General features: G+C 41.3%; 2 protein-coding genes across 2 annotated transcripts in view; both read left to right on the top strand.

Annotated features, from left to right (window-relative positions):
- The first annotated feature begins 125 nt into the window (after positions 1-125).
- prkg1l (protein kinase cGMP-dependent 1, like) lies at positions 126-8,924 on the top strand. Its single transcript, XM_033620130.2, has 20 exons — positions 126-536; positions 1,417-1,609; positions 1,723-1,846; positions 2,026-2,192; positions 2,816-2,929; positions 4,455-4,560; positions 4,797-4,860; positions 5,204-5,281; positions 5,475-5,569; positions 5,722-5,787; positions 6,437-6,514; positions 6,604-6,700; positions 6,817-6,956; positions 7,048-7,137; positions 7,347-7,488; positions 7,582-7,745; positions 7,835-7,957; positions 8,248-8,310; positions 8,405-8,471; positions 8,566-8,924. Exons 2-20 carry the CDS (start codon positions 1,420-1,422, stop codon positions 8,647-8,649), a joined length of 2,052 nt encoding a protein of 683 aa, XP_033476021.1. The 5' UTR covers positions 126-536; positions 1,417-1,419; the 3' UTR covers positions 8,650-8,924.
- Positions 8,925-10,821: 1,897 nt separating this feature from the next.
- The window catches only part of acsl2 (acyl-CoA synthetase long chain family member 2), a 21,107-nt gene continuing 8,486 nt past the window's right edge, over positions 10,822-23,442 (top strand). The window contains exons 1-5 of the mRNA XM_033618787.2: positions 10,822-10,925; positions 20,357-20,607; positions 20,687-20,801; positions 22,706-22,770; positions 22,850-22,951. Of these exons, the coding sequence (XP_033474678.1) occupies positions 20,359-20,607; positions 20,687-20,801; positions 22,706-22,770; positions 22,850-22,951 (531 nt within the window). The 5' untranslated portion in view covers positions 10,822-10,925; positions 20,357-20,358. The remainder of the gene's footprint in view (positions 10,926-20,356; positions 20,608-20,686; positions 20,802-22,705; positions 22,771-22,849; positions 22,952-23,442) is intronic.

Raw genomic sequence — 23,442 nt, 5'->3', positions numbered from 1 at the left:
TTAATAAACTAGTTTCAAAATTATTTAATTTGCATTAGACCAACTTGAAAACAATAACTCTTGTCCTAACATCATTTAAACATTATCTATATCTTTGTCATGATAGGGCCCTTTGTTTTGTACAGGTGCAATGGAGGGAGAGTAAAACCTCTGATCAGTGGCACAGCAAGCCTTTACACTCTTCTACATCAGCGAAATATCCGGGGAATAAAATGATTGATGTTCACTGCTCTGTTTGCCGGAGACCCACCTATCCCCAGGGCTCTGAAATACCCCAAAGACCCTCTGACCCAATTGGGATCCAGTCCATGCATTTCTCATTACAGCCTCCCGGATGGTCTCCACTGTCTTGGTCATGTGATTGCCTGCTGTCTGTGCCCAGCCCTGGCCAGCCCCGAGCAGGAGAGGAGCATCTCTCACTTGGGCGGGTATAGAGGAGATCTGCACCTGTCGAATGGACTGTCTGCCTCCAAACAGGGACAAACACATCCAGGACAAGTGAGGAAGACTCCCACAGCGCCAGACAGCTGCATGTGGTAAGTAATATTTGTCAAATAGCCTACAGTCCGGCATTATATTTTGCAGGACAGAGCTTGCATGTGTGTTTACAAACAGTCTAGAAACATAAAAACGCTGTTGTCACATTTTAGCAACTCATTCATTTGTAACAAAGGCTATTATCAGTGCGTATGGCTCCGAGCGCGCTTCGACCCAAAATGAAAAAATCTATATTTTATTCCTGCAGGGACACAAAGTGTGTGTCTTAATAGGGACTCTAAAATGACCTTGTTTTAACGTGAGGTGGTGTATCTCTCTGATATTACCAAAGCTCACACTTTCTTGTCTTGTGTGTCGTATCTTTTTGTTTAAGTGTCCTTGATTTTTTTTAGTTTTTTTTAAAGGATTTGTTTCTGTTAAGATGAAAGAAAAAAAGTCAAATGCATAAAAAGCATAAAAATACTGTCTCTATAATGCATTTGTACATGTGCACACCTGGAAATCAAGTACTACAAGCTCATAAAGAAAAGACATTTATAGCCTATCTATCTATCTGTCTGTATTTATAAACCTGCCTGCTTGTATTTATGTCTAGGTCAAGCACTTATGGGGATTTGTATGAGAAGCATACAGCAAACTCTCCTGTGTTTTCTCATCCAAGTAAAAGCCATTATACCATATTGATTTCCCATTTATATTATTGATATTTGTAAACTGTCTATATACATAATCAGAGGAAGTGAGGCAGATGGTGGTCAAGCTTTCTTAATTGAGGTAGTAGCTGCAAAGAGAGACTCAATGCAACTCAAAGAAAGACAGAAATTGTACATAACATGTAGTTTTGACCCACTCTATATTTGCATGTATGTTTTTGTGTAGAAAGAGCTATTGTTGTGTTTTGTCACCTGGTGTTTGCAGGTCATGGGTACACTTCGGGACCTCCAATTTGCCCTGCAACTGAAAATTGAGGAGCTTCGCCAGAGGGACACACTAATAGATGAGTTAGAGCTGGAGTTGGATACAAAGGATGAACTCATTCGGAGACTGCAGGAAGAACTGGATCGCTACAGAGCCACTGTCTCCCTCCCAGGATCCTCCGCAGCCAGTGCAGGTACAAAACATGGTGCTCATAAATGCCATATTTTTAAAGCATCAACAGGTAGTTTGACCCAGCACAACTTGACTACATCTGACTTATTGTGTGTGTGATATTTTTCCCTGTAGCTTGCTCTTCTCAAAGTGAGGACTTGCAGAGAACCAGTAGGAAAACAGTAATTTCAGAGCCCTTCACTTTGGATCCTGTGACTCTCGCCATGGTCTCACATAGAAGCTGTGACAAAAGCCAGGAGTAAGAGCACACAGTGTTCTCTCGCAGCCGAAAAATATGTCTCTCAAATGTTCAAGGCTCTCCGACTCAATCAATAAATATTTCAAATCATTTTTTGAGACAGCCTGTAATGCTGCATTCAAGGCTTTCAATAATGTGCCCTTAAATGTAACACCAGCATCCTGCCTTTCTGCCCTCAGATCTCAGAGGCTGATTCAGGCTGCCTTTCTGAAGAATGACTTGTTGAAGAACCTTGACGAAGGAGAAATCAGAGCCATCACAGCTTGTATGTATCCCACCACCATCAATCAAGGCTGCTATGTCGCTCAGGAGGGGGCCAACGGGGCTCAGGCGTATGTTTTAGAAGGTAAATCATTTTCTTCGTACAATTGCTGACATTAATCATGCTTGAGGATATTTATTAACATTTCCTTGAGATGACAGGTGCTTAAGTACTGTCCGATGAAAAGATTAATTTTATCTTATCTTTCAATTTCAATTTTCTTACTGCTGGTTCACAGTGTGATTCTGTGGCAGTGCTCTCAAACAGAGTGATGTGATAATTGCATGTTTGAGCAAGAAAAGAGGAGGCACTTGGGATAATGAGTAACCCACATTGATGTTTTTTTGTGTGTGTTGAAATGTCAACACCAAAACAAATGGCAGGAGAAAAGAGGTTTTGCTTGGCTGTGGTTGCAGAGAGTTCATCAGTGCTTGATCGTCCTCAGGAATCTTGGCTGCATTCGTATTGTGACAGCTAATGGAGAGTGGCTGCTCCCTGTTTTTCGCCTGTCATCCTAACCAGCGAGAGGTGCTGGCCTTGATTCCTCAGGGATGATTGCATATCTGTTGTTTGTACAGTATGTCTGAAAGAGACAGCTGAAGGTTCTTTACAGTCACTCTCCATTTCCTGACACACAAAAAAGAGACATAGCAGTGCCACAAATTATGTGCATGCTATATTTCTGCCCTGACTGTGTTTATTAATAGAAGGGCGGCTGGATGTGACAAAAGACGGACTGAAGCTTCTCACAATTGAACCAGAAGACATGTTTGGAGAGCTGGCTCTCCTCTACAACTGCACCAACATCTACTCTGTCTCAGGTATCTTGTTTTTTTTTATATTTGCACGCAGATATCGCTGGAGATGTGAAACACTGGTGGAGTTTCACTTTAATTAATTTTGAATTGCTAGGGATATAAATAATTCTTGTTTGAGAGAGTATCACAAGCAGGATGATTTCTGCCACTGGTCTTAGACAGACGTCTGTTGAATCTAAAATCAAAGACCTTTTGAGATCTTAGACAACACCACAGCTTCAAAAGGTTTTCTCAGAGATGTGGGGAATTTAAAACATTCTCTGCTCTCCTGCATAACCCAGCCATCTGACTGCCACATCTCCTCTCTGCAATCCGACATGTATTAAATGAATTTTCACAAACATTTGCAAACACCATTTTCAGAAATACATTCCATTCGCTCTTCTCATGGTTGGATCGCAACCTATTTTATATATGTATATACATTTCTCGTGTAAGAATTTCTGATAGTCTTTATAAAATAGAGAGTATGTTGTCATTGCCTTCCAGCATCTGATCACAGAGTCCTGTGGGAAAACTTTCTCAGCCATCGCTGCGAGCATCTGACCTGGTTTCACAAATAAATAGGCTGTGGATCAGTTTAAATTGAAAAAATCCGTTTATTTGCTTTGTTTGGTCCCTAAGCATCCCATTCCTTTTTTGCACCGCTTTCTTTATCTCGCGACCAATTCCAATTTACTGTTCTTTACTATAAATCTTCTCCCTGGTAACAATGCTCAGCTCATGTGAGTGGTCTGTTTTCCTGTGTTGTGTGTCAGTCCTTCCCTCAGATCTGTTCCAGGCTCACTGTATTTACCTCTTTCCTGATCTGAAATTACTTTTTTTCCCCCATTGTTGCCTTCCAAGGCCATCAATAAGGCTTGTGTGGTCTCTTTCATCGTGGTAGTGATAAAGGTGCAGTTGGAGAGGGCTTCATCATCAGGTCAGGGAAGTTCAGGGTGGCAAATGATATACTGCAGAAATGACAGACAAATCCTCCTTTAAGAGCAATGTTAGCTTTTTAAAAACATCCTGCACAGCATTCAGATCCAAATGGTCCTGAACTGTGTGTCATATGGTGCTAAAGTGAAAACCGATGGGGTATATCCAAATGGGAGAATTGAGATATCAGGGCTGCACCATATTATCAGATGGTGGATCTAATTAGACTGTCTGGAGGACGTCCACTTCCGTTTGCAGGAAGCTCCAGTGAACCAATCAATATGGGTCATTATTAATTTACAACACCCTCTTTCAAGCTCTATTAACAAGAAAGAGTAGTTAAGGAAATCAGATAAGATTTATATTAAAAGTCTGTAAGGAAAAACACTTTCTTTTTATTGTACATTATGAGCATTCCTAACAGAGTCCTTGCATGCTAACTGTCTGCTCTGTAGGCTGTGGCTCATCCTGCATTCAATCCACATCCCTCACAAACTACCCTTGTCTTATAGAGCTGTTTCAATACTTGTTTCTTGATTGTTTTTCCACCTGAGCTCCAGTGTCACCATCACAACCTTCATCACTTCCTCTGTGTTTTGATCTGCAGCGCAAATGGACAGCAAGCTGTGGGTTATTGACCGCAAAAGCTACCAGACCATACTCATGCAGAGTGGTCTCAACCGCCTTTCTCATTCAATGGAGCTGCTAAGCAGGTGAACATCGCACCCGATACACTTCATTTGGCACAGAGCAGGCCCCAGAAAGCTGCTTTGTATTCTAGTACCTTCAACACAATATCACCAGGGTCATGTTGCTTATCAGCAGCCACAATGGTGCATTTAGGCCTTTAATACTGACCGAAATATTAGCATTCCTGTGATATGTTTCTTGGGGGAAAAAAAGAAATCAAACCCTTTTCAAACCTGTCATTGTCTTTGTGTGTTTGCAGCGTTCCCTTCCTGCAGTCTTTGCCGGAGGATGTCATCATGAAAATGTCTGATCTTATGGAGGAGGTACAGATTAAGTACTTAAAATCTGAAGCACGGCATTGTGTAACCATCACTTGTTCTTCAAACAGAATCCAGCGGATAGATTATGTGTGCGCACAGATGGAACGCCTGTAAACAATCATGTTTACAGGCGAGGCCCTCAGTATTTTTCTATTTTCAGCTGTCTTTGTTTTGCATCAGTTAACAAGCAGGTGCTGGGGTAGAATCAGAATTAATCCTCCATTGTTAGCAGCCCTCATCTTTATATCTGTAGGAGAGCTGCTTCTTTTTTTCTGTCTGTCTTTTTCTGCTCTTATTAAATTATTTTCCACACTTTGCACCTCCATCTGTCATTTATGTTCCGCAGACACACTACACCGAAGGTGACTACGTCATCCGACAAGGAGCTGCAGGAGACACCTTTTATATCATTAGCAAGGGCCAGGTAAAGTTTTATGCTCTCTGCCTGCTGCACACATGAAATTAAGCTTTCAGACACAAAAAAAGATTTAGATTGCGGAGGACAAAATGTCAGCGTAGCTTTAGAAATTGCATTATGATGGCAATAATTGACCTTGGTACTTTTCTACATGGCTCTCTACCATTACTTCTCTTTCATTACCTCTCCCTTTTGCCAGGTGAAAGTGACAGAAAAGAAGCCGGGCCATGACGAGCAGATAGTCCTGTCTAAGCTCGCCGAGAGACAGTGGTTTGGAGAGAAAGCTCTGTGGGGGTAAGAAGGGAATAATAGACTTTCAGAAGAAAAATGTGCAGAGGGTACAGGAACACATGATAGTAAAAAGAATGGCATTTGTGCCACCATAACATCAATGATTTTTTTTTGCATTGATAACATTGTGATATCCTTCTTCACTCTGTCTTTAGAGAGGATGTTCGGACGATGAATGTGATTGCTGCTGGTGATGTCACATGTTTGGTCATAGACAGAGAGTGAGTGGTTATTTTGTGTTAATAAAACTCATTGCATAGAAAATATGAACTGATTCAGACACCACACTTAAAGGGGCTGTTTATCCCCAAATTTAAAAATGCATATTCTTCGTCTTACCTGTTGTGATATTCATCAGTCTAGATTGTTTTGGTGTGAATTGCAGAGTGTTGGAGGTATCAGCTGTAGAGATGTCTGCTTTCTCTCTAATATAGTGGAACTAGATGGCACTCAGCTTGTGGTGCTTAAAGTGCCAAAAAGGTACATTGGAAAATCTCAACAGCAATGTCTCTTTCTAGAAATCATGACCTGGTTACTCAAGATAATCCACAAACCTTGTTGTGAGCAGTTTATGTAGGAACTATTTTCTTTTTACTAATGTATTACTGCCAACTGTGTCACCATGTAAAAGGAAGCATGCATCTACTCATGGACAAGAGGCTCATGTTTGGGAAAGTTTAAGTAGCTCAGTGGTGCTAGGTGAGCAAAAAGTAGATGCATGCTTCCTTCTGCACGGTGATATGGTTGGCAGGTGTAGTTTGGTAGAAAGAAAATAGTACCCACATGAAACTGTAAGACATCTCTGCGGCCGATATCTTCAACACTCGGCAACTATATACTACTAAATATTCATGTGCTTCTGTGCTTCAGGACCTTCAAAGACATCCTTGGAGGGCTGGTATTTAACCGCAGTAATGAGGTGCAGCAAAGCCTTGAATCCAAAATCGAGTAAGGAGCATTACAACACTATTTTCTACAATTACGTGTAATTTACATGTAAACACAGGCGTATAAGCTCACTTGTGTCTTGCTTGCAGGTCAGAAAAGGAGCCTGATCCCTTCTCATCTTCCACCTTAAGTGATTTCCAGATCATCTGTACTCTTGCAGTTGGGGAGTTTGGTCACGTAGACCTGGTAAGGGTTGATGTTATAGCAGCTCACTCACAATGACACAGCTCCCCTGTGCTGCTGCTGCCTCCTCCAAATTCCATGTTTCTATAATGTAATCTATCGATTTCTACCTCTGTCAGGTGCACCTAAAGAGCAACGTCAAGTGTCTTTATGCCATGAGGGTCCTTAAGAAGAAGCTGATCCTCAACAATGGTCAACGGGAGCACATCCTGAGAGAAGGGCACATTCTAATGGAGGCTCACTGTCCATTCATAGCCAGGTGTTTGTTCTTCCACAGCCATCTCATTTTAAATTGTTACGATTTCGATAACATGTCAGTGATCTTTAACATGTTTCCGTGTTGATTACAGACTATATAAAACCTTTAGAGATGCCGAGTGCCTGTACGTTTTGACAGAAGCTTGTCTTGGTGGGGATTTAAGTAGTCTGCTCAAAGATGAGTAAGTATTTTGAGAATAAAGAAGATGCAAGGGACTTTTTGTCTTCATACTGATAAAATATTTATAGTCCTGGCACTGTGTTTTAGCCAAGCTTTCATCACAATGCAATTGTAAGACTGAGCAGGATTTGATGTCTTACATCTGTCTACATCACACATTTGTCTAGTTCGCTTCGATGCTTAAACCAGCACTTCTCTGTACTGTTTCAGAGGATGTCTGGATGAATGCAGCACCAGGTTCTACACGGCTTGTGTTGTTGAGGCCTTGACCTTTTTTCACTGTCGAGGTGTCATCTATAGAGATATCAAGCCTGAAAATGTTTGTCTGGATGAACGTGGTTATGCCAAATTGGTACTACACAAACATAAAGTCAGATTTTCCTCATGAAATTGTGGTATTCTTGGCTTTACCTGGTGTAAGTGATCTCATTTTCACTTTTTGTAGATTGGCTCCAGATGTCTAAAGAAGATTAAGGTGGGTAAGAAGACCTGGACGTTCTGCGGCACACCAGGCTACATGGCACCTGAAATCATCTTAAACAAAGGCCACACTTTATCTGCAGACTTCTGGTCACTGGGGGTTTTAGTGTTTGAACTTCTGAGTGGTGGGTAAGTTTCAAAGTTTCATGCAGCCCTACTTTTAAAGCTCAGTTCTCCAGTTTTAGATCGAAGTGACAGGCTCATGTTCCTCTCTCCAGGCTCCCATTCAGCGACTCTGAGCCGATGAAGATTCTCACTGCAACCATTCGTGGCATCGACCAGATCGACTTCCCAAAAACCGTCAGCAAAAGTGCCTCCAGCCTCATAAAGAAACTGTGCAGGTGTTGTAAATATGACACACTGGACACCATGAATTATAATGCGAAAGCTAATGATTTCATAGCGCTTTTTCAGACATAAAACCCTCCTTCACCCGACCACCATTGTGTGTGTTACATTATGCTTCCCCTCTCCCAGTCCCAACACACACAAACAGACAGGAGCAAATTAAGATACAATCCAAGTGCACTGGACACAACCTGTGCTGTAACACCACTCCTCGAAGGACAGAATCTGATTATTAATTCATAGTTTATTTATTTGTGTGTTGTTGTTTCCTTTTCTCACCAAGGAGCAATCCCTCGGAGAGGCTGGGCAGTCAGAGAAATGGGGCCAAGGACATTCAGAAGCACAAGTAAGACGACAGATTTATTACACTGGAGGAAAACACAGAGGCTTGTGCTTGGAAACATAGTTTTATAGGTTGTGATGCTCCATTTTTTATTCAGGTGGTTTGAAGGATTCAACTGGGACGGACTCTGTAAAGGCACATTGAACCCTCCAGTTATTCCTAAAGTAAGACATATTAAGTTTGGCATATTATTTATTTGTCTAGTTTTGCAATGAATCGATCTACTTTTCATGTTTTCCCTGTTACACTGTCTTTCAGGTTAAGGATCCTTTGGACAGCAGCACATGTGGTCATTACACAGAGGGCTCAGTGGAGCTGTGCACAAACTGGGATGATTTCTGAACTGGATAAAAAAAAATAGCTAGTAGCTTTCAGGTTTAGTCCTCATAAATAATTCACTGCCCCCAGTCTTACTGCCATCAAAAATTAATTATATTTTCACACAAACAAATATTTTCCACAGTACCAGTAACTGCAGTTATTGTTTAATAAAGTAACAGTGCTGCCTACAGTGTTGAGCTCAGACTGTTAATCCTTATAGATTTGTAAACATAGGAGGCCAGTGACGTCACTGCTGTTGAATGTAACTCAATAAATAAACAGGATGTATCACGCTGTCTTTTCTGTCTTTTTAAATCTGAGATCTCACAATGAGTTTTACTTTTTGTCCCCCAAAATGCCTGAATACAATTGAGAAGTGACGTCAGAGCCGGCCCAGTATTGCAGAAAAGCGTCAAGCAGCAGAAAAGTAGAAAGCCAAATACAGGAAACTGCTATTTTAACTTCAAAATAAAGTAACTGAATTAAATTGTAACTTAAAAATGGTTAAATAATAAAATGTGAAACCTGTAGAGGAGGTCAGAGTAGATATGACCACAGTGATATATTGAGATAATTAAATTAGGCAGATATATGGAGTAAAACTGGTGTTGTAATAAAGAGGGTGACAATCTGCAATTTAATGCATGGTGTGGTTTGATTAGAGGATGCTTCATTGACAGGTTTGACCTAAAATATCTGCCCTAATAGTCAATAACATATCAAAAAATTAAATACAGAGAAAGAGAAAGAGAGAGAGAGAGAGAAAAGACATATATTTTGCAATTTTGACTTCATTTTTTTGCATCGTGCTTTATTCCATGTAATTCTCATTCAAAACGCTCTCATATTTTCATTTATTTATTTATTTAACAGGGGCAGTGGACAGCCACTGACCATCCTAGAATTAGATACCAGTAACTAAATTTCATTAGCAGTGCTAAAACTTTACATTTGACATCTCAAGTTGTACTGGAATAAAAAATAACGAAATCGGTCTATTTTTAAATTTTCTGTCCTGATTTTTTTTCCACTTAAGCCTAGCCTGTATAACACTTTAAGGGGACCACCACCCAAATTAAGAATTTTTAATTTAATTTAATTTTCAATTTTATATACGTTATTAATCCCCGATGGGAAATCCAATTTAGACTCTGTTGTCAATTACACAAAGGTGCGAAAACACACACATGCACAAACAGGACCTATGCATGCACTAAGTGGAAAGATGTCAGAGTGGGGCTGTCCATGACAGGCACTCTGAGAGGTTGGGGTGTTCGGTGCCTTGCTCAGGGGCACCTTGGCAGTGCCCAGAGGGGAACTGGCACCTCTCCAGCTACCAGTCCACACTCCATATTTTGGTCCGGACGGGGACCTGGGCAGGCGACCCTCTGGTTCCCAACCCAAGTCCCTATGGACTGAGCTACTGCCGCCCAATTCCAATATGTTATTTCCATGACCTAGGACATTAAATCAGTATTTGAGAACTTGAATTGCTCTCTCTCAAAGCCAGAATCCAGAGAAGTAAATCTCAACCTGTGACGTCATAGGGTATAAAGTCTGGAGCTGCTCCACTGACAATAAATGGGAGGCTGATTTTGTGGACCCACAGAATGTTTTCTTTTTTTGTGCCCAAATGAGCTTTAATACTTTCAAGATAACCCTCAAAACACACATTTTCAAAACTGTCTATAACCTCTAAATTCAGTGTACTTCGCACTTTCTGGACTATTTCCCTCCCTACCTCCCTATGGATTTTTTTTTCTTGATTGCTGTTGTTACTCGTGTAAAGCATCTTTGGGCATCCTGAAAAGCACTATATAAATCCAATGTATTATTGTTATTATAACATGGTAGTGTCATCAGTTCTGACACAGAAAATGTACCTATATACTCAGAACACCCTCTGGCTGCTTTCAGTGTCATCTATAACATCTTTCCCAGGTCACTGTCTACAAAGCAGCTCCAGATTTCACAACCTGTGACATCACAGATTTGAGTTTTGCAACTATAGTTTTTGGACATGAGAGAGAGTTGTTCATGTGTAGCCTACTGATACTTTTGGACTGTTTTAGACCATAGGCGTAACATGTATGAATTTCGAAAATGGCTGTAGTTCCGCTTTAATGAGGATGCTCACCATGCCTCCATCAGACGACATTTTATTTTGAAGGTTTCAACCGGAAATAAGATAATATTGTTCAGAGCTTTACGTGTGGACGGATTTCGATGGATCTGCAGCTGAAGTAACTTTGGAGCACAATCTGAGGAACAACTGGAAGCCTGTGTGGTTTACCGAGGTGAGTTTCATTTGGCCTTTCATTGTTTGTTTGTTTGTTTGTTTCAGCTCGATAAATAAACAACCCCAATCCGTGAATGCCCAGATTGTGATCTACAAGTAAAAAAAGTTTGTCTGCATCCCGCTGAGTGTCCAGGCTACCGAGCTGAGTCTGTTATCCTGTGAATAAGAATCAACCTGTTGACAAACTGTTGCATAAGGTCTTACAGAGTTTTGCCTTTAAATGGGTGAGATACAGGCTTCATAATGGCCTGGTGATCAGTGATGCTGCGTTCAAAACACATTTGATGAGGCGATTCTTGATAGTGATGCCTCCTCTGTGAGATTTGCTTTGCTCAACTGAAGCTTTAAGTTAAATTGGCCTCATGGTGTTTTCATCCTACTGCAATATTTGTGGGATTACTCCATGTTACAAAGGCCATTCTGCAGTTTTCTGGATATTTTCCTTTGCAGTGTGCCTCCAAATTCTTTTAAAGACCTGAGATGCACTTAGTAACTGTCACACATGCACCACATTCCTGTGGTGTTTTGTCTCATCCCGAGTGGGGTTGTGGAGGCTTTCAGCCCTGCACTGTAGGTTTTCTGACATTGTTTTGTTTTCAAAGGCAAAGTATAAGATCACAAATTTGACTCAGTGCTTTATCTATATAATATAGCATCCTACGCCCTCTACACTATCCTTAGGCCCTTGATTCAGATAAGGAAAGAAGTGTAAGGAAAAGTTCATGTTTGACATTGAGTATTCTTTCTTCACCTGCCCGACTACATATTCTGGAGCATGCAACATGTTTGGAGTTGTCCCCATGGCCAGTAGCCAGCCCCTTGGCATCCTCTCCTGAGTGTGTGACAGTCACAGTGTGTATGCAGTTGCATGGCAGCTGAGGTTTGTGTGCCTGAGTCGTGCAGGGCTGGATGATCTGCCCCGATGCACAAAAACACTCACAGATTCAAAAGTGAACTGTGAGGTGAGGTGCCAGGGAAACTGAAAGTGGAAGATTACCCCTGCGTAGTGATGTTTGAACCTGGTGCTGCTTGGTTACATGAAACCTCAGTCTGCAGGGAAAAGAAAGCCCAAATGTTGCATTGTCTGTGAGGATCCTGGTTGGTTTCAAGTGAATCTGAGACCATGGGAGATTCCTGAGCATCTTGTGAGAAGTGAAGGTGTTTCCCACGTGCAGGATGCGTGTTGGTGTTACTCATTCATTCTTCACCTCCTTCCCCTTCAACAAGAAAAACTTCATTGTGACCAAGTGTGTGTCTGTGTTGTTCACGCTTCATTTGGGAATCACAGCCGGAAAACACCAGTGCAATTGTTTTTTTCTCTTTTGCTGGTTTCCCCCCGCCTCCCAGCCACCCAGCCACCCGGCCATCCTCACGTGTCCTCCCTCTCTCCTCATCTCCCCTCGATGGGACCATTCACTTCTCGTGGCACATGGAAAGTGTGCAGAGTTCATTGCCACTGCTGCTGGTGTGGTTACAAAGTACTGTCGCCTCTCTCTCTCTCTCTCTCTCTCTCTCTCTCTCTCTCCCATAAAAACCTCCCCCCTCCTCATGTCACCTCCTGTAGTTTTCTGGGTCAGGGCGAAGCATTCCCCAGCATTGCTCCCATAACCACAGAAGCTCTGTCGGCCACTGTCCAGATTCTCTTGTCACTCTTCATGTAATTCAGGGACATATTCTATTCAGGAATTTGCTTTTGAGGGGACTTAATTCTGTCTCTACTAGATATCCAAATCCATATTTTCACTTTGGTTTAACGGCAAAAGACATTTTAGTACTGAAAGAACATCATTAAGGTCAGCCCATTTCTGTCTGCTTGTAATAAAAATGCATTCATACATTTCCTTTAAAGAAGCTTTAACTGCTTTTCCATGCCCTCAGGCTCCAACAAAAATTCTATAAAATAATTTAAAACTCGAACAGAGTTTTTTGTGCCAGTGTTTTAAATGAAGCAACAGTTAACACCTCTGTTCTTTTTAAGTTTTCGCACTGGCTCCTTTTTAATACAAGTAGGCTGCAACCTGATGCTGATGTTGCCAAAATACAACTGTCATTCTACTCTTTAAAGGGACAGTTCACTCCAAAATCAACAATATGTATTTTCCCTCATGCGTGTAGTGCTATTTATCAGTCTAGATCTTTTTGATGTGAGTTGCTGAGTGTTGGAGATATTGGCCGTAGAGATGTCTGCTATCTCTTGAATATAACAGAACTAGATGGCACTCTGCTTGTGGTGCTCAAAGTGCCAAAAAAATAATTTCAAAACCTCAGCAGCAATGTCTCTTTGCAGAAATCATGACCTGGTTACTCAAGATAATCCACAGACCTTGTTGTGAGCAGTTTCATGCAGGAACTATTTTCTTTCTACTGAACTACACCCGCCAACTGTATCACTGCGCAGACTTCGCAGAGCTAGCTAAAACCACAGCTCTGCCGAAGAGGAAGCCTTCAATGTTTTCATCTCCCACTGTCAGAGCACAAGCCTCTCATCCATGAGTAGATGCACGCTTCCTTCTGCGCATTGATACAGTTGGTGGGTGTAGTTGGTTAGACAGAAAGTAGTTCCGACATGAAACTGCTCACAACAAGGTTTGTGGATCATTTTGAGTAGCTGGGTCATGGTTTCTGGAAAGAGACATTGCTGTTGAGTTTCTCAAATGCATTTTTTTGGCACTTTGAGCACCACAAGCTGAGTGCCTTCTAGTTCTGTTATATTAGAGAGAAGGCAGACATCTCTACAGCCGATATCTCCCACTCTCAGCACCAAAACAGTGCAGATTGATAAATAGCACTACAGGTAAGAGAGAACAATTATGAATTTTTGATTTTGATTTTTGGGAACTGTCCCTTTAATGTGCCAAAACGTTATGATGAAGCTGCCTTACCATTTATTACCTAAACCCTGGAGAAATGTCTCCCTGCAGCGACTGTACATCAGTTCTTCAATTCCACTTTTAAGCCCTGATTTGACCCGAGACAAAGTAGTTATTTTACTATTCGTCCTTTTAAGATTAAAATTTAAACGCTTCAATACATTTTTTAATCTCCCATTTTTAATGTCACTAGTTTTTTCACCTTTGCAATGACCCTCATAAAGTTAACTTTATGTTAGGCTCATTGCGTTCTGTTGTAGGCCCCAAAATGGGGCGTACAAAAAATGTTTGACAGTTTGAGTCAATAAAGTTACATTGAGTTCATGCCAGATTCCTCTCGAAACCAGTTTTTGGTTTCTGTTTTTGTATGTTCCCTACTCTGCCACGCAGTACAGTACTGGAGCTCTGAGTAACTCTGAGCTCTGTCCCTACTTGTCAGCTGGAGTAAAAGCGCACAGACATGAGGAGTGCCTCAGGCATGTTACATGCCTGTTGTCCCCTCTTAACCCGCATTTTGTATGCACTCCACAGCAGGAATTTACTTCCATATTTTTAACTCATTTTGTTTGTTGGATCAAGCATCGTTTATCCCAAACACACTTTTAATCCACTGCTATTGTTTTAGATGCCAGCCTGCATGATGCCATTATGTATGCCCTGCTATGCAATCAGCCCTCTGAGTGTAAATTCAGGTGTGAACCCGCCAAAACATTCAGGTTTTTCTCCCCCGGCAGGGAATGGGAAGGTACATTTGTATTCCTTCAGTATGTTTTCACATGTGTGTGCCGTTTCTTTTGTCTCATGTCTTCCAGGGAGTAAAAGCTGGGAGCACAATGGTCCCCGTCTGGGGCTTGACAATAGCGCTTATGAATGGGAGGGTGAGAGAGGAGGGAGCGATGGAGAGGGACAGAAAGAGGCTACAGGAAGCTCTCTTCACAGCGGACTGTCATTTTTTTTGATGTGTCACGTTTCATAGAGCCCTTTTTGTTTCTCATTTATTTACCCAGTGAAAGAACTCAAGGGGATCACCAGCTGCTTTGTCGCTCCAGCAGGTGTAAAGTGGCAACTGAGTTTTAATTCAGATAAATTGATGCTTAAAGTAGATTATGAATCCTCTCAGGACAAGAGTAGCATCACTTTGCACCATGCAGGAGAAGGGAAACAGCACAGGAGCAGCCTGGTTGGAGAGGAGGGAGGGGTATGATATCACTGTTTATCCCCTCTCCTATTGGGCACTGGGGGAGAAAGTGGGTGAGAGGTTGAGGGGTGTTTGGGGAGGGGAGTGGAGATGTGGGCAAGTGGAGACTTATTCAGGGAGGTGGAAGATGAAGTGGTTTTTTAGTGGGGGTGAAAGGAGCAGTTTTAGTGCAGGTTTTCAGTTTGTGTTAGGGGAATGCTGTCGGTGTTTGTTTAGAGGCTATGGATTATTCTCAAGAAGCCTTTCCCTTCTTTCATTCAGTTTTGATATGAACAATAACGTCTCTGGCAGGGGATCAAGGGGGTGGATTAAGGCGGGCCTCCCCCTCACCCTATCTCACCACCACCAGCCCCTCGCTACTGTACGCACTCTGAGTCTTTCTCTCCTCCCCAGTGAATGAAAGAGTGGCACAACATGACTGAGAGTAACCTCGGCGCCTGTTTCTGTGAAGCCAATCGTTATTACTTCCTGGTGTCTCCCCCCCCCCCCCTTGTATACAGCTCAGCCTTTTCTTCTCTTTTTCTCTTCACTGAGCGGTGCCAAGCCCGTGGCCCAGCGTGGTTCAGCCTTTTAACCACACTCTTGGTATTTCGGTTTCAAGTTTTAGAAGTGGAATGATGTTTTTAATTACATTTTCCTCTAGGTTTTGTTGCATTCTTTGTTTAAACTTGATTTTAATATATGAACAGAGTTTGTGTGGTGGATAGTTACGGGTGATGTTTAAAGTTAACACTTATTTTACACGTCAAAGTGTGTTACAGGTCTTAGGAAGCATTGCTGCATGTGAAAAAAGTTGTATAAAAGCTTTTGTGGCTCCTGAGGGAACTACTCAAAGTCTGAGAAACTGCCTCAAGTGATGTCATTTGAGTCAGCGTCAGTTGGGACTGAAGACCACAAATTTGCAAATGAAAAAAATGTAAGGGTGGAGTTAGGAAGACCTGAGCAGTATCAGACCTGTAGCTTTTCATCTCTGCTCGAGGCTACATTAGCAGCTCATAGCACAGCACATCAGAACCGACCCAACTGTTGGTGGTTGAGTTGCATTGTGGGTGATGGGGTCACCAGGTTTTGACAAGGAATAAGAATGCATCGAATAAAAACAACAAGTCTGGTTCTGCCCATCAGTAGTCTGACAAGTCATCCAACCACTCAAAGCGCTCTTTACACTATGAGTCACATTCACCCATTCACACACATTCACACTGGTGGCCAAGGCTACCATACAAAGTGCCACTTGCTACTCCGTTTTAAACACTCACACATCGATGAACAGCCATTGGGAGCAATTTGAGGTTCAGTATCTTACTCAAGCATATGCAGACTGGAGGAGCCGGGGATCGAACAACTGATATTCTGATAAGCGGACGACCCGCTCTACCTCTGAGCCGCAGCCGCTGGAGTGCAATGCAAAATTGTCTTGTTTATTTTCCAGGACTGCTCCAGTGGAAATATGATTGTATTTTAACACAGTTGTAGCAAGTTTATTTCATGGTCTGGAAAATGATGAAAAATCTGAAATGATGCATTTACAGTTGATTAATAGTAAAATGACATCTCTCATTCATTTCATTCCTCCTGCAACCCCAAATCCAAATATGTTGAGACACTGTGTTTCCAAATCCTTTTTGACACACACGGTGCAAAGACAAGCCATTTAATGTTCAAACAGATCAACATTGTTGGTTTTTTTGTAAATGTACACTCATTCTGAATTTGATGCATGCAACATGTTCCAAAAAAAGTTTGGACAGGGGCGACAAAACACCGGGAAAGTTGTGAAATGCTTAACAAAATGTCTGTGGAACATTCCACGGATAAACAGATTAATTGGTAACACATGATACAATCATGTTTCGGTATCAAGGGGGCATCCTCCAAAGGTTTAATTGTTCACTAGCAAGGATTGTCACTTTGAAAAACTGTGTGGGCAAATAGTCCAACATGTTAAGAACAACATTTCCCAGTGCACACCTGCAAAGAATTTAGATATGTCACCATCTACAATTAATAATATCATCAAGAGATTCAGAGAATCCGGAGAAATCTCTGCCATTAATGGTCAAGGCTGAAAACTAATATCCAAAGGCCGTGACCTTCGACCTGTCAGCTGGCACTGCATTAAAAACCAACATGACTGTATAAAGGATATTACTACCTGGGCTCAGGAACACTTTGGAAAACCAGTGTCAGTAAACACAGTTTGTTGCTGCATTTACAAATGCAAGTTTAGACTCTACCATGCAAAGTGAAAGCCATTTATCAACAACATCCAGAAAAGACGCCGACTTCTCTGGGCCTGAGCTAGGGATGTAATGATATGGAAAATTTGATATCTCGATTATAGTGACCAAATTATCACGGTAAACGATAATATCGCGATATTTTTTTAAGCGCTGTAAAATGTCCAAAAAATAGATATATTGAAATAACTTCCTTATCATACTAAAATGTTAACAGCCAAAATCTTATATTAAAATGAAACTTTCACATTAAAGGGGCAAGGGATTGGCACAGCAACAGAACATTTTATTTTAAATAAACAAAATATGTAAACACATTACAGGAACAAAGCTTATTTGTCTGGTGCATTTTAACAGTCAGCAAAATACGTAAACAATTTATATATTATTTATTTATTAGCACGAGAGGAAAAATATATATAAAACAAAACAATGCAAGAGTAGAACAAAAAACATACAATATATAGGATAGATATCACAAATGTGCAGGAGAAACCAACAAAACCCTAAGGACAATGGTCATCATTACACAGAATAATTCACACATTAGAAGTGTGCATGTGAGTCAGAGGATTACCTGTATGAGAAAAGGAGTGCATGTTCTCGTGTGTGTGTGTTAGGTCAAGACTGTGAGCAGTGAATTTAATTAACCTTATAAAACCGAGAGCCCCCATTAAGGCTCTCGGTCAAAGGTTAACACGGCAGCGTTTTATGTTGTTTCCTTGAGCTTATGTTGAGAAAGCATAACTGGCCGTCTATATCGATTCTAGCTCGCCATACAATAACCATAATCACAGTGATTCAATCATAGTTGATCTCAATTAGCGTTACGTTACGTCGGTTTATATTCTGTTGGCTCCGCTCAGTGTTTTCAGCTCCGTTTCGTTTTGAAACACTTAGCAACATAGCTGCTAATACGGCTATTAGCTACTCAGCTAGTATAAACGAAAACGGAAAACCTAGTCGCCGTTTAGGAGGACAGATACGGCTCAAATGTCCCGTATACGTCGAGAGTTACACATTATGACAATCTTAGTAAAACCGAAGTCCCTCACACAATAACTGACATTTGCATAGCATAACTTGCATTGGCTGTAAAGCTGTGGATGATGGTCACGAAGATGAGCCAGCAGATTTGTGGTGTTGCTACCCTTCGCAGCAACTTTCTATCTGCATGTTCTGCACACAGGATAGTTGTCCTCCACCAGCTGTCCCTCGGCATTCTTCAGAAAACCAAAGTACGCCCAGACCTCAGACTTTGTGCGTTTAGTTGGGGGGGGGAAATGTCCTGAGTACCGCTATCACCACCTTCCACCATGTTTTCATTCTTTGTGTTTACACATGCTACGCATTCACGCAGCGCCTGCATCGCGAGACTTGAATGAGGCTGTTATTACATATCCTGATAAGTCACCGCGATAATGCAATTAATTTAAACATAAACGGTAATGCTTACCGTGTAAAAATGAACCAAGATTTACCGTAATATCGGTAATCGTTACATCCCTAGCCTGAGGTCATCTGAGATGGACTGACACAAAGTGGAAAAGTGTGCTGTGGTCTGACGAGTCCACATTTCAAATTGTTTGTGGAAATCCTGGATGTCGTGTCCTCCAGGATTAAGAGGAAAAGGACCATCTAGATTGTTACCAGTGCAGAGTTCTAAAGCCAGCATCTGTGATAGTGTGGAGGTGTGTTAGTGCCCATGGCATCATGGGTAACTTGCAAATCTGTGAAGGCGCCATGAATGCTGAGAGGTACATCCACGTTTTGGAGTAACATATGCTGCCATCCAGATGATGTCTTTTTCAGGGACATCTCTGCTTGTTCTAGTAAGAACCACATTCTGCATGTGTCACAACATCACGACTTTGCAGTAAAAGAGTGCAGATACTAGACCTGCCTTCAGTCCAGACCTGTCTCCTATTGAAAATGTGTGGTGCATCCTGTACTGCTTAACACTTTAAGTCGTATATCAAGCAAGAAAGACTTTCACTTTCAAAACTTCAACAATTAATGTCCTCAATTCCCAAACACTTACTGAGTGTGGTTAAAAGAAAAGGTGATGTAACACAGTGGCAAACATGCCCCTGTCCCAACTTTAACATAAAATATCTTGTCTTTGTACTCTATTCAATTAAGTTTAGGTTGGATTTGCAAATCACTGCATTCTGTTTTTATCTAAGTTTTACACAGCGTCCCAACTTATTTTGAATCAGTGTTGTATTTAAGCTGCATTGGACTGCTCCTTCTTGGTATTAGAGAAATCTACTGGTAAATATATTTTTTACTCCCTAAAGTAGTGCTGGAAATCATTTATCGAGCAAAAAATGTGAAACATTAACTGTTTCCAGCTTCTCAATGTTTGGATTCGCTCCTTTTCTCTGATTTTATCTTTACAGTTGTGAAATTTGAAAGTCTTTGTAATTTGGACTGTTGTGTGGAGAAAAGAAGCAATCTGTCATCTTGGGCTGTGTTATAATGGGCATTCTTCACACTGTTTTTGGACATTTTACAGACTACCAATGAATCAGTTAAAACATTTTTACCCATACTGCACTTAACACAAGGCATAAACAATCAAGTTTGTTGCACTTGTACATTTTTGCATTTTTCTAAATTGTGGCGCAGATACCGACCAAACTTAGTTTTTATGTTACTTAACGCTCGACAATGTCTATATAACTGCAGTAACCTAATAACAGCTGTGATCTCAGCCTATCTGGTTTATTTGTCTCGCTCTAATCCATAGATTTGTTCTTGTGTTTCTGCCACTACCAGTACTGTCTCTACTGTTCACAAGTTCCAAAGTGCTGCAAAAGAGATAAAAGAAAAAATATGATAAAAGCAAAACAAAGACAACAAAGGAATGCAGCAAATCTAGCAGATAAAATAAAATGTCAAGACATAAGTAAAAACAAAACAAAACAAAATTCCATGTTTGAAGTGACTTGAAAGGAAATATCAGCCTGATTCAACCTGCTGCGTGTTTACTGCGGCGCCTTCTCCGAGAGATGCTGCATTTTTAAAATTCCAGCACAATGTTTGTGATGTAAACACAACATATAATTTTCGCCTGTGTCGTTGAGTTTATTGTGTGTCTTTGTTTTTCTTCTCTCAGCTATGCATTTCCAGGACTGGTTACGGTCACTTCGCTCCAGCGCTGGACTCAAAAGTTCTGAATCAGAGGACTTCTGGAGTCTTCTCCCGTCTCTGCCCCTGTCCTCCTTCTCCCTGTCCTCCCTGTCTCTGTCACCCTCCTCTCTGCTGGGTTTAGGAGCCCTCGCCTCTCTTACCGCCTACTGGCTGGTGACCCGTCCTCGACCCATGCGTCCTCCCTGTGATCTGCAGGCCCAGTCTGTAGCTGTGAATGTGAGTAATTTGTATAAATGGCACAATTTGTCATGGTGTTAAGGTGTGTTAAGGTGTTTGACAGGAGTATGTGTTGTAGGGAGATCCCAGCTGCAGGCGATCGGCTCTCCTTAAAGATGACTCACTGCTGGAGTTTTACTACGACGACACCAGGACGGCCTATGACATGTTCCAGAGAGGCCTGAGGATCGCAGGTGGTGACAAGGGACACATTCACAACTCATTTAATTTATCCCACATTTTATTGTGTAATTATATCAATGAAGAAGACAGCTAACTTTGAAAAAATCAATTTGCTGCTGTTCTTTGAAAACCTCTTAAATTCACACTGTGGCTGTCGTGCTTGAACTTCAGTTTAAGGATTACAGTGTTTTCTGTCAACAGAGACAGGTGCTCTTTACTGTTATGAAATGGACAACATGAATCTCGGCAACCAAAAGTAATTTATTAATGTATAATTCCGCATGAATATGTTAAATTGTTGTATTTAGGTATTTTTCACCAAACATAGAAGGCATCTCTTTTTTCATTCCTTCAGACCTTCCTGATATTTCGGCGGGGTATAGAGTATATGACTATATTTGTGGGGGAAAAAGAGCTGCTGGTGATAGATACTTGGGGTGCGGGACAAATCAAAACAGAATAGTATCGCAGTATTTTTGTGTGGCAATACCGTATCGTCACACAGTGCCAAGTATTGATTTTTTTTATCATAAATTATTAATATGACAAATACAAATTAAACTTTATGTAGCCTACTAGAATAATATGATCGATTGCTTTTTCAGTCCACTAAATACATTTTGCTGCTGCAAAAAATGGCTGAAGTGAGATGCACAGACTGAAATCTTTATCTTATTAGATCAAGCAGACGTTGACAAAGTTTTCCTCTGGGGACATGCTTAACAATTTTTTAAAAAAGGTGATAATGGCAATATATTGCAGTATATTTTATCAAAATACTCAGCATATCGCAACATATTTAAAATGGCAGTAATATTGTATCATGACTTAAAGCTGCAGTAGGTAGAAAACCTGAAAACGGTTGATTTTTGAGTCAAAAAATCATGTGGCTGATAAACAAAAAAGGTAATCTCAAGATAAAGTTACATGTGGCATTACTCAAGCAGTAGCATTTTCTTTTTTTTTACTTTAGTCCTGTAAAGCCTGATTTATGGTCCTGCGTTAAATCAACGACGTTGCTACGTCGTAGGGTACGTGGCTACGCAGAAGGCTCACCGTAGCCCCTGGCGTAGCCTGATGTGGACCTCCCCAAAAATGTAACTACACGTCGAGGCAACGCAGACCCAGCGCAGACCAAGAGGGCTGTGATTGGTTTGCTTGGTAGCAATGCATTTCCGGTTCCGTATTTCCAGATTGCGCCATCCCCGCCATCTTTAAACATCTTCTGTTGCGATGGAGATGTTGCAGTATTAAGGCCCATTTATGCTCAACGTCCGTGCTCCGCGTTAATTTCTCTGTGACTGGAAAAGCCGGAAGCTAAACAAAGAATCAACTAGAGAAGACGATAACCATTCAGGAAAGGAACGCATTCTCCTACCGCTCTGGCGGTGAATTGCACCGCGACGAAATGGAGTGACGGAGAAGTTCGAACGGTTCACGATGGCGTCACGGCAACAACGTAGGTACGTTGTAGGTACGCCGCAGGACCATAAATCAGGCTTAATGTTATCCCCGCCACTTGCAGCTCAGCTGCCGGTTCCACTGGTAGAGTCTGACCTCTGGTGGCGCATGCTGTGCATTACATGGCCTCAGTACAGCATCTCTGTATCAGTTTATAGAAAGGGGAGCATGTGTATTTTTGATGGCACTGGAAAAAAAGGATTTCTAAATACCTGCTAAACTGTATTATCTTGATACATTTCAGGTATATTGTCCACACAAGTCATTTTAAATCATGACTGATTACAGAGAACTGAAAAAAAATGTTCCCATAACTTTTACTTCATTTGGGTAATTTGTAGATCTTTGATATTTGAAACATTAAATCTGTACAAGCAAAAATACAACATATCACAGACACCACACTAAAAATATTGAATTTGTGTGAACTGATGTGACACAACTGTCTCCATAGGAAACAGCGCGTGTCTTGGCTTCAGAAAGCCGGGGCAGCCCTATGAGTGGATCCCGTACACTGAGGTATGACACGTTATCACAGCACCTCCATGTTACACGTTACTTTTTGCTGTTTGTTGACTGAGCATATCTAATCCTTCAGGTGGCTGAGCGGGCACAGGTGCTGGGCTCTGGGCTGTTGGCCAAAGGCTGCCAGCCCAATCCACAACAATTTGTCGGGATATTTGCACAAAACAGACCAGAGGTATGGATTCATCGCTGTTTTGTAGAGTGGCAATTGTTTGTCCCCTCACTGGTTGGCTGCGACTTTTAGAATTACTTTGAAAACTTTTAAGACATGGATGTTTCTTGCCTTTAATCAAGATTGTTGATCCGTGAACCTCTAAACAGCCCAGCAGTTCAAACTTATATTTCACCTGGGTAGAGCTTAATATATTTTCATACACACATCTCTGCAGAGGTTTGCTCCTACCCTTAACTCACATCAGGGTCACAGTTCTTCTATGAATTTTGAAATTAAAATTAAAATATGATTTGTTTTCTGCCTGTCCTCAAAGCGTGTTTGGCTTTATTCATATTGAGAGCAGAGTGCTGGTGGGGAATGTGGGTCTCCAGGGCAGCTAATATTAGAGCATGTCTGCTCCCAAAATCATTTTTTAATATGTTCGTCAGGCAAGGCCATTTTTGTCACTCCTGTGTAGACTAAAAGTGAAAGATAATTTTCTGCCCCATCAG

Source organism: Epinephelus lanceolatus, chromosome 9, assembly GCF_041903045.1.
Source record: "Epinephelus lanceolatus isolate andai-2023 chromosome 9, ASM4190304v1, whole genome shotgun sequence".
In the NCBI taxonomy this organism is placed as follows: Eukaryota; Metazoa; Chordata; class Actinopteri; order Perciformes; family Serranidae; genus Epinephelus; species Epinephelus lanceolatus.
Note: the sequence above shows the minus strand (reverse complement) of the source record. Positions and strands in the feature narration are given on the sequence as shown.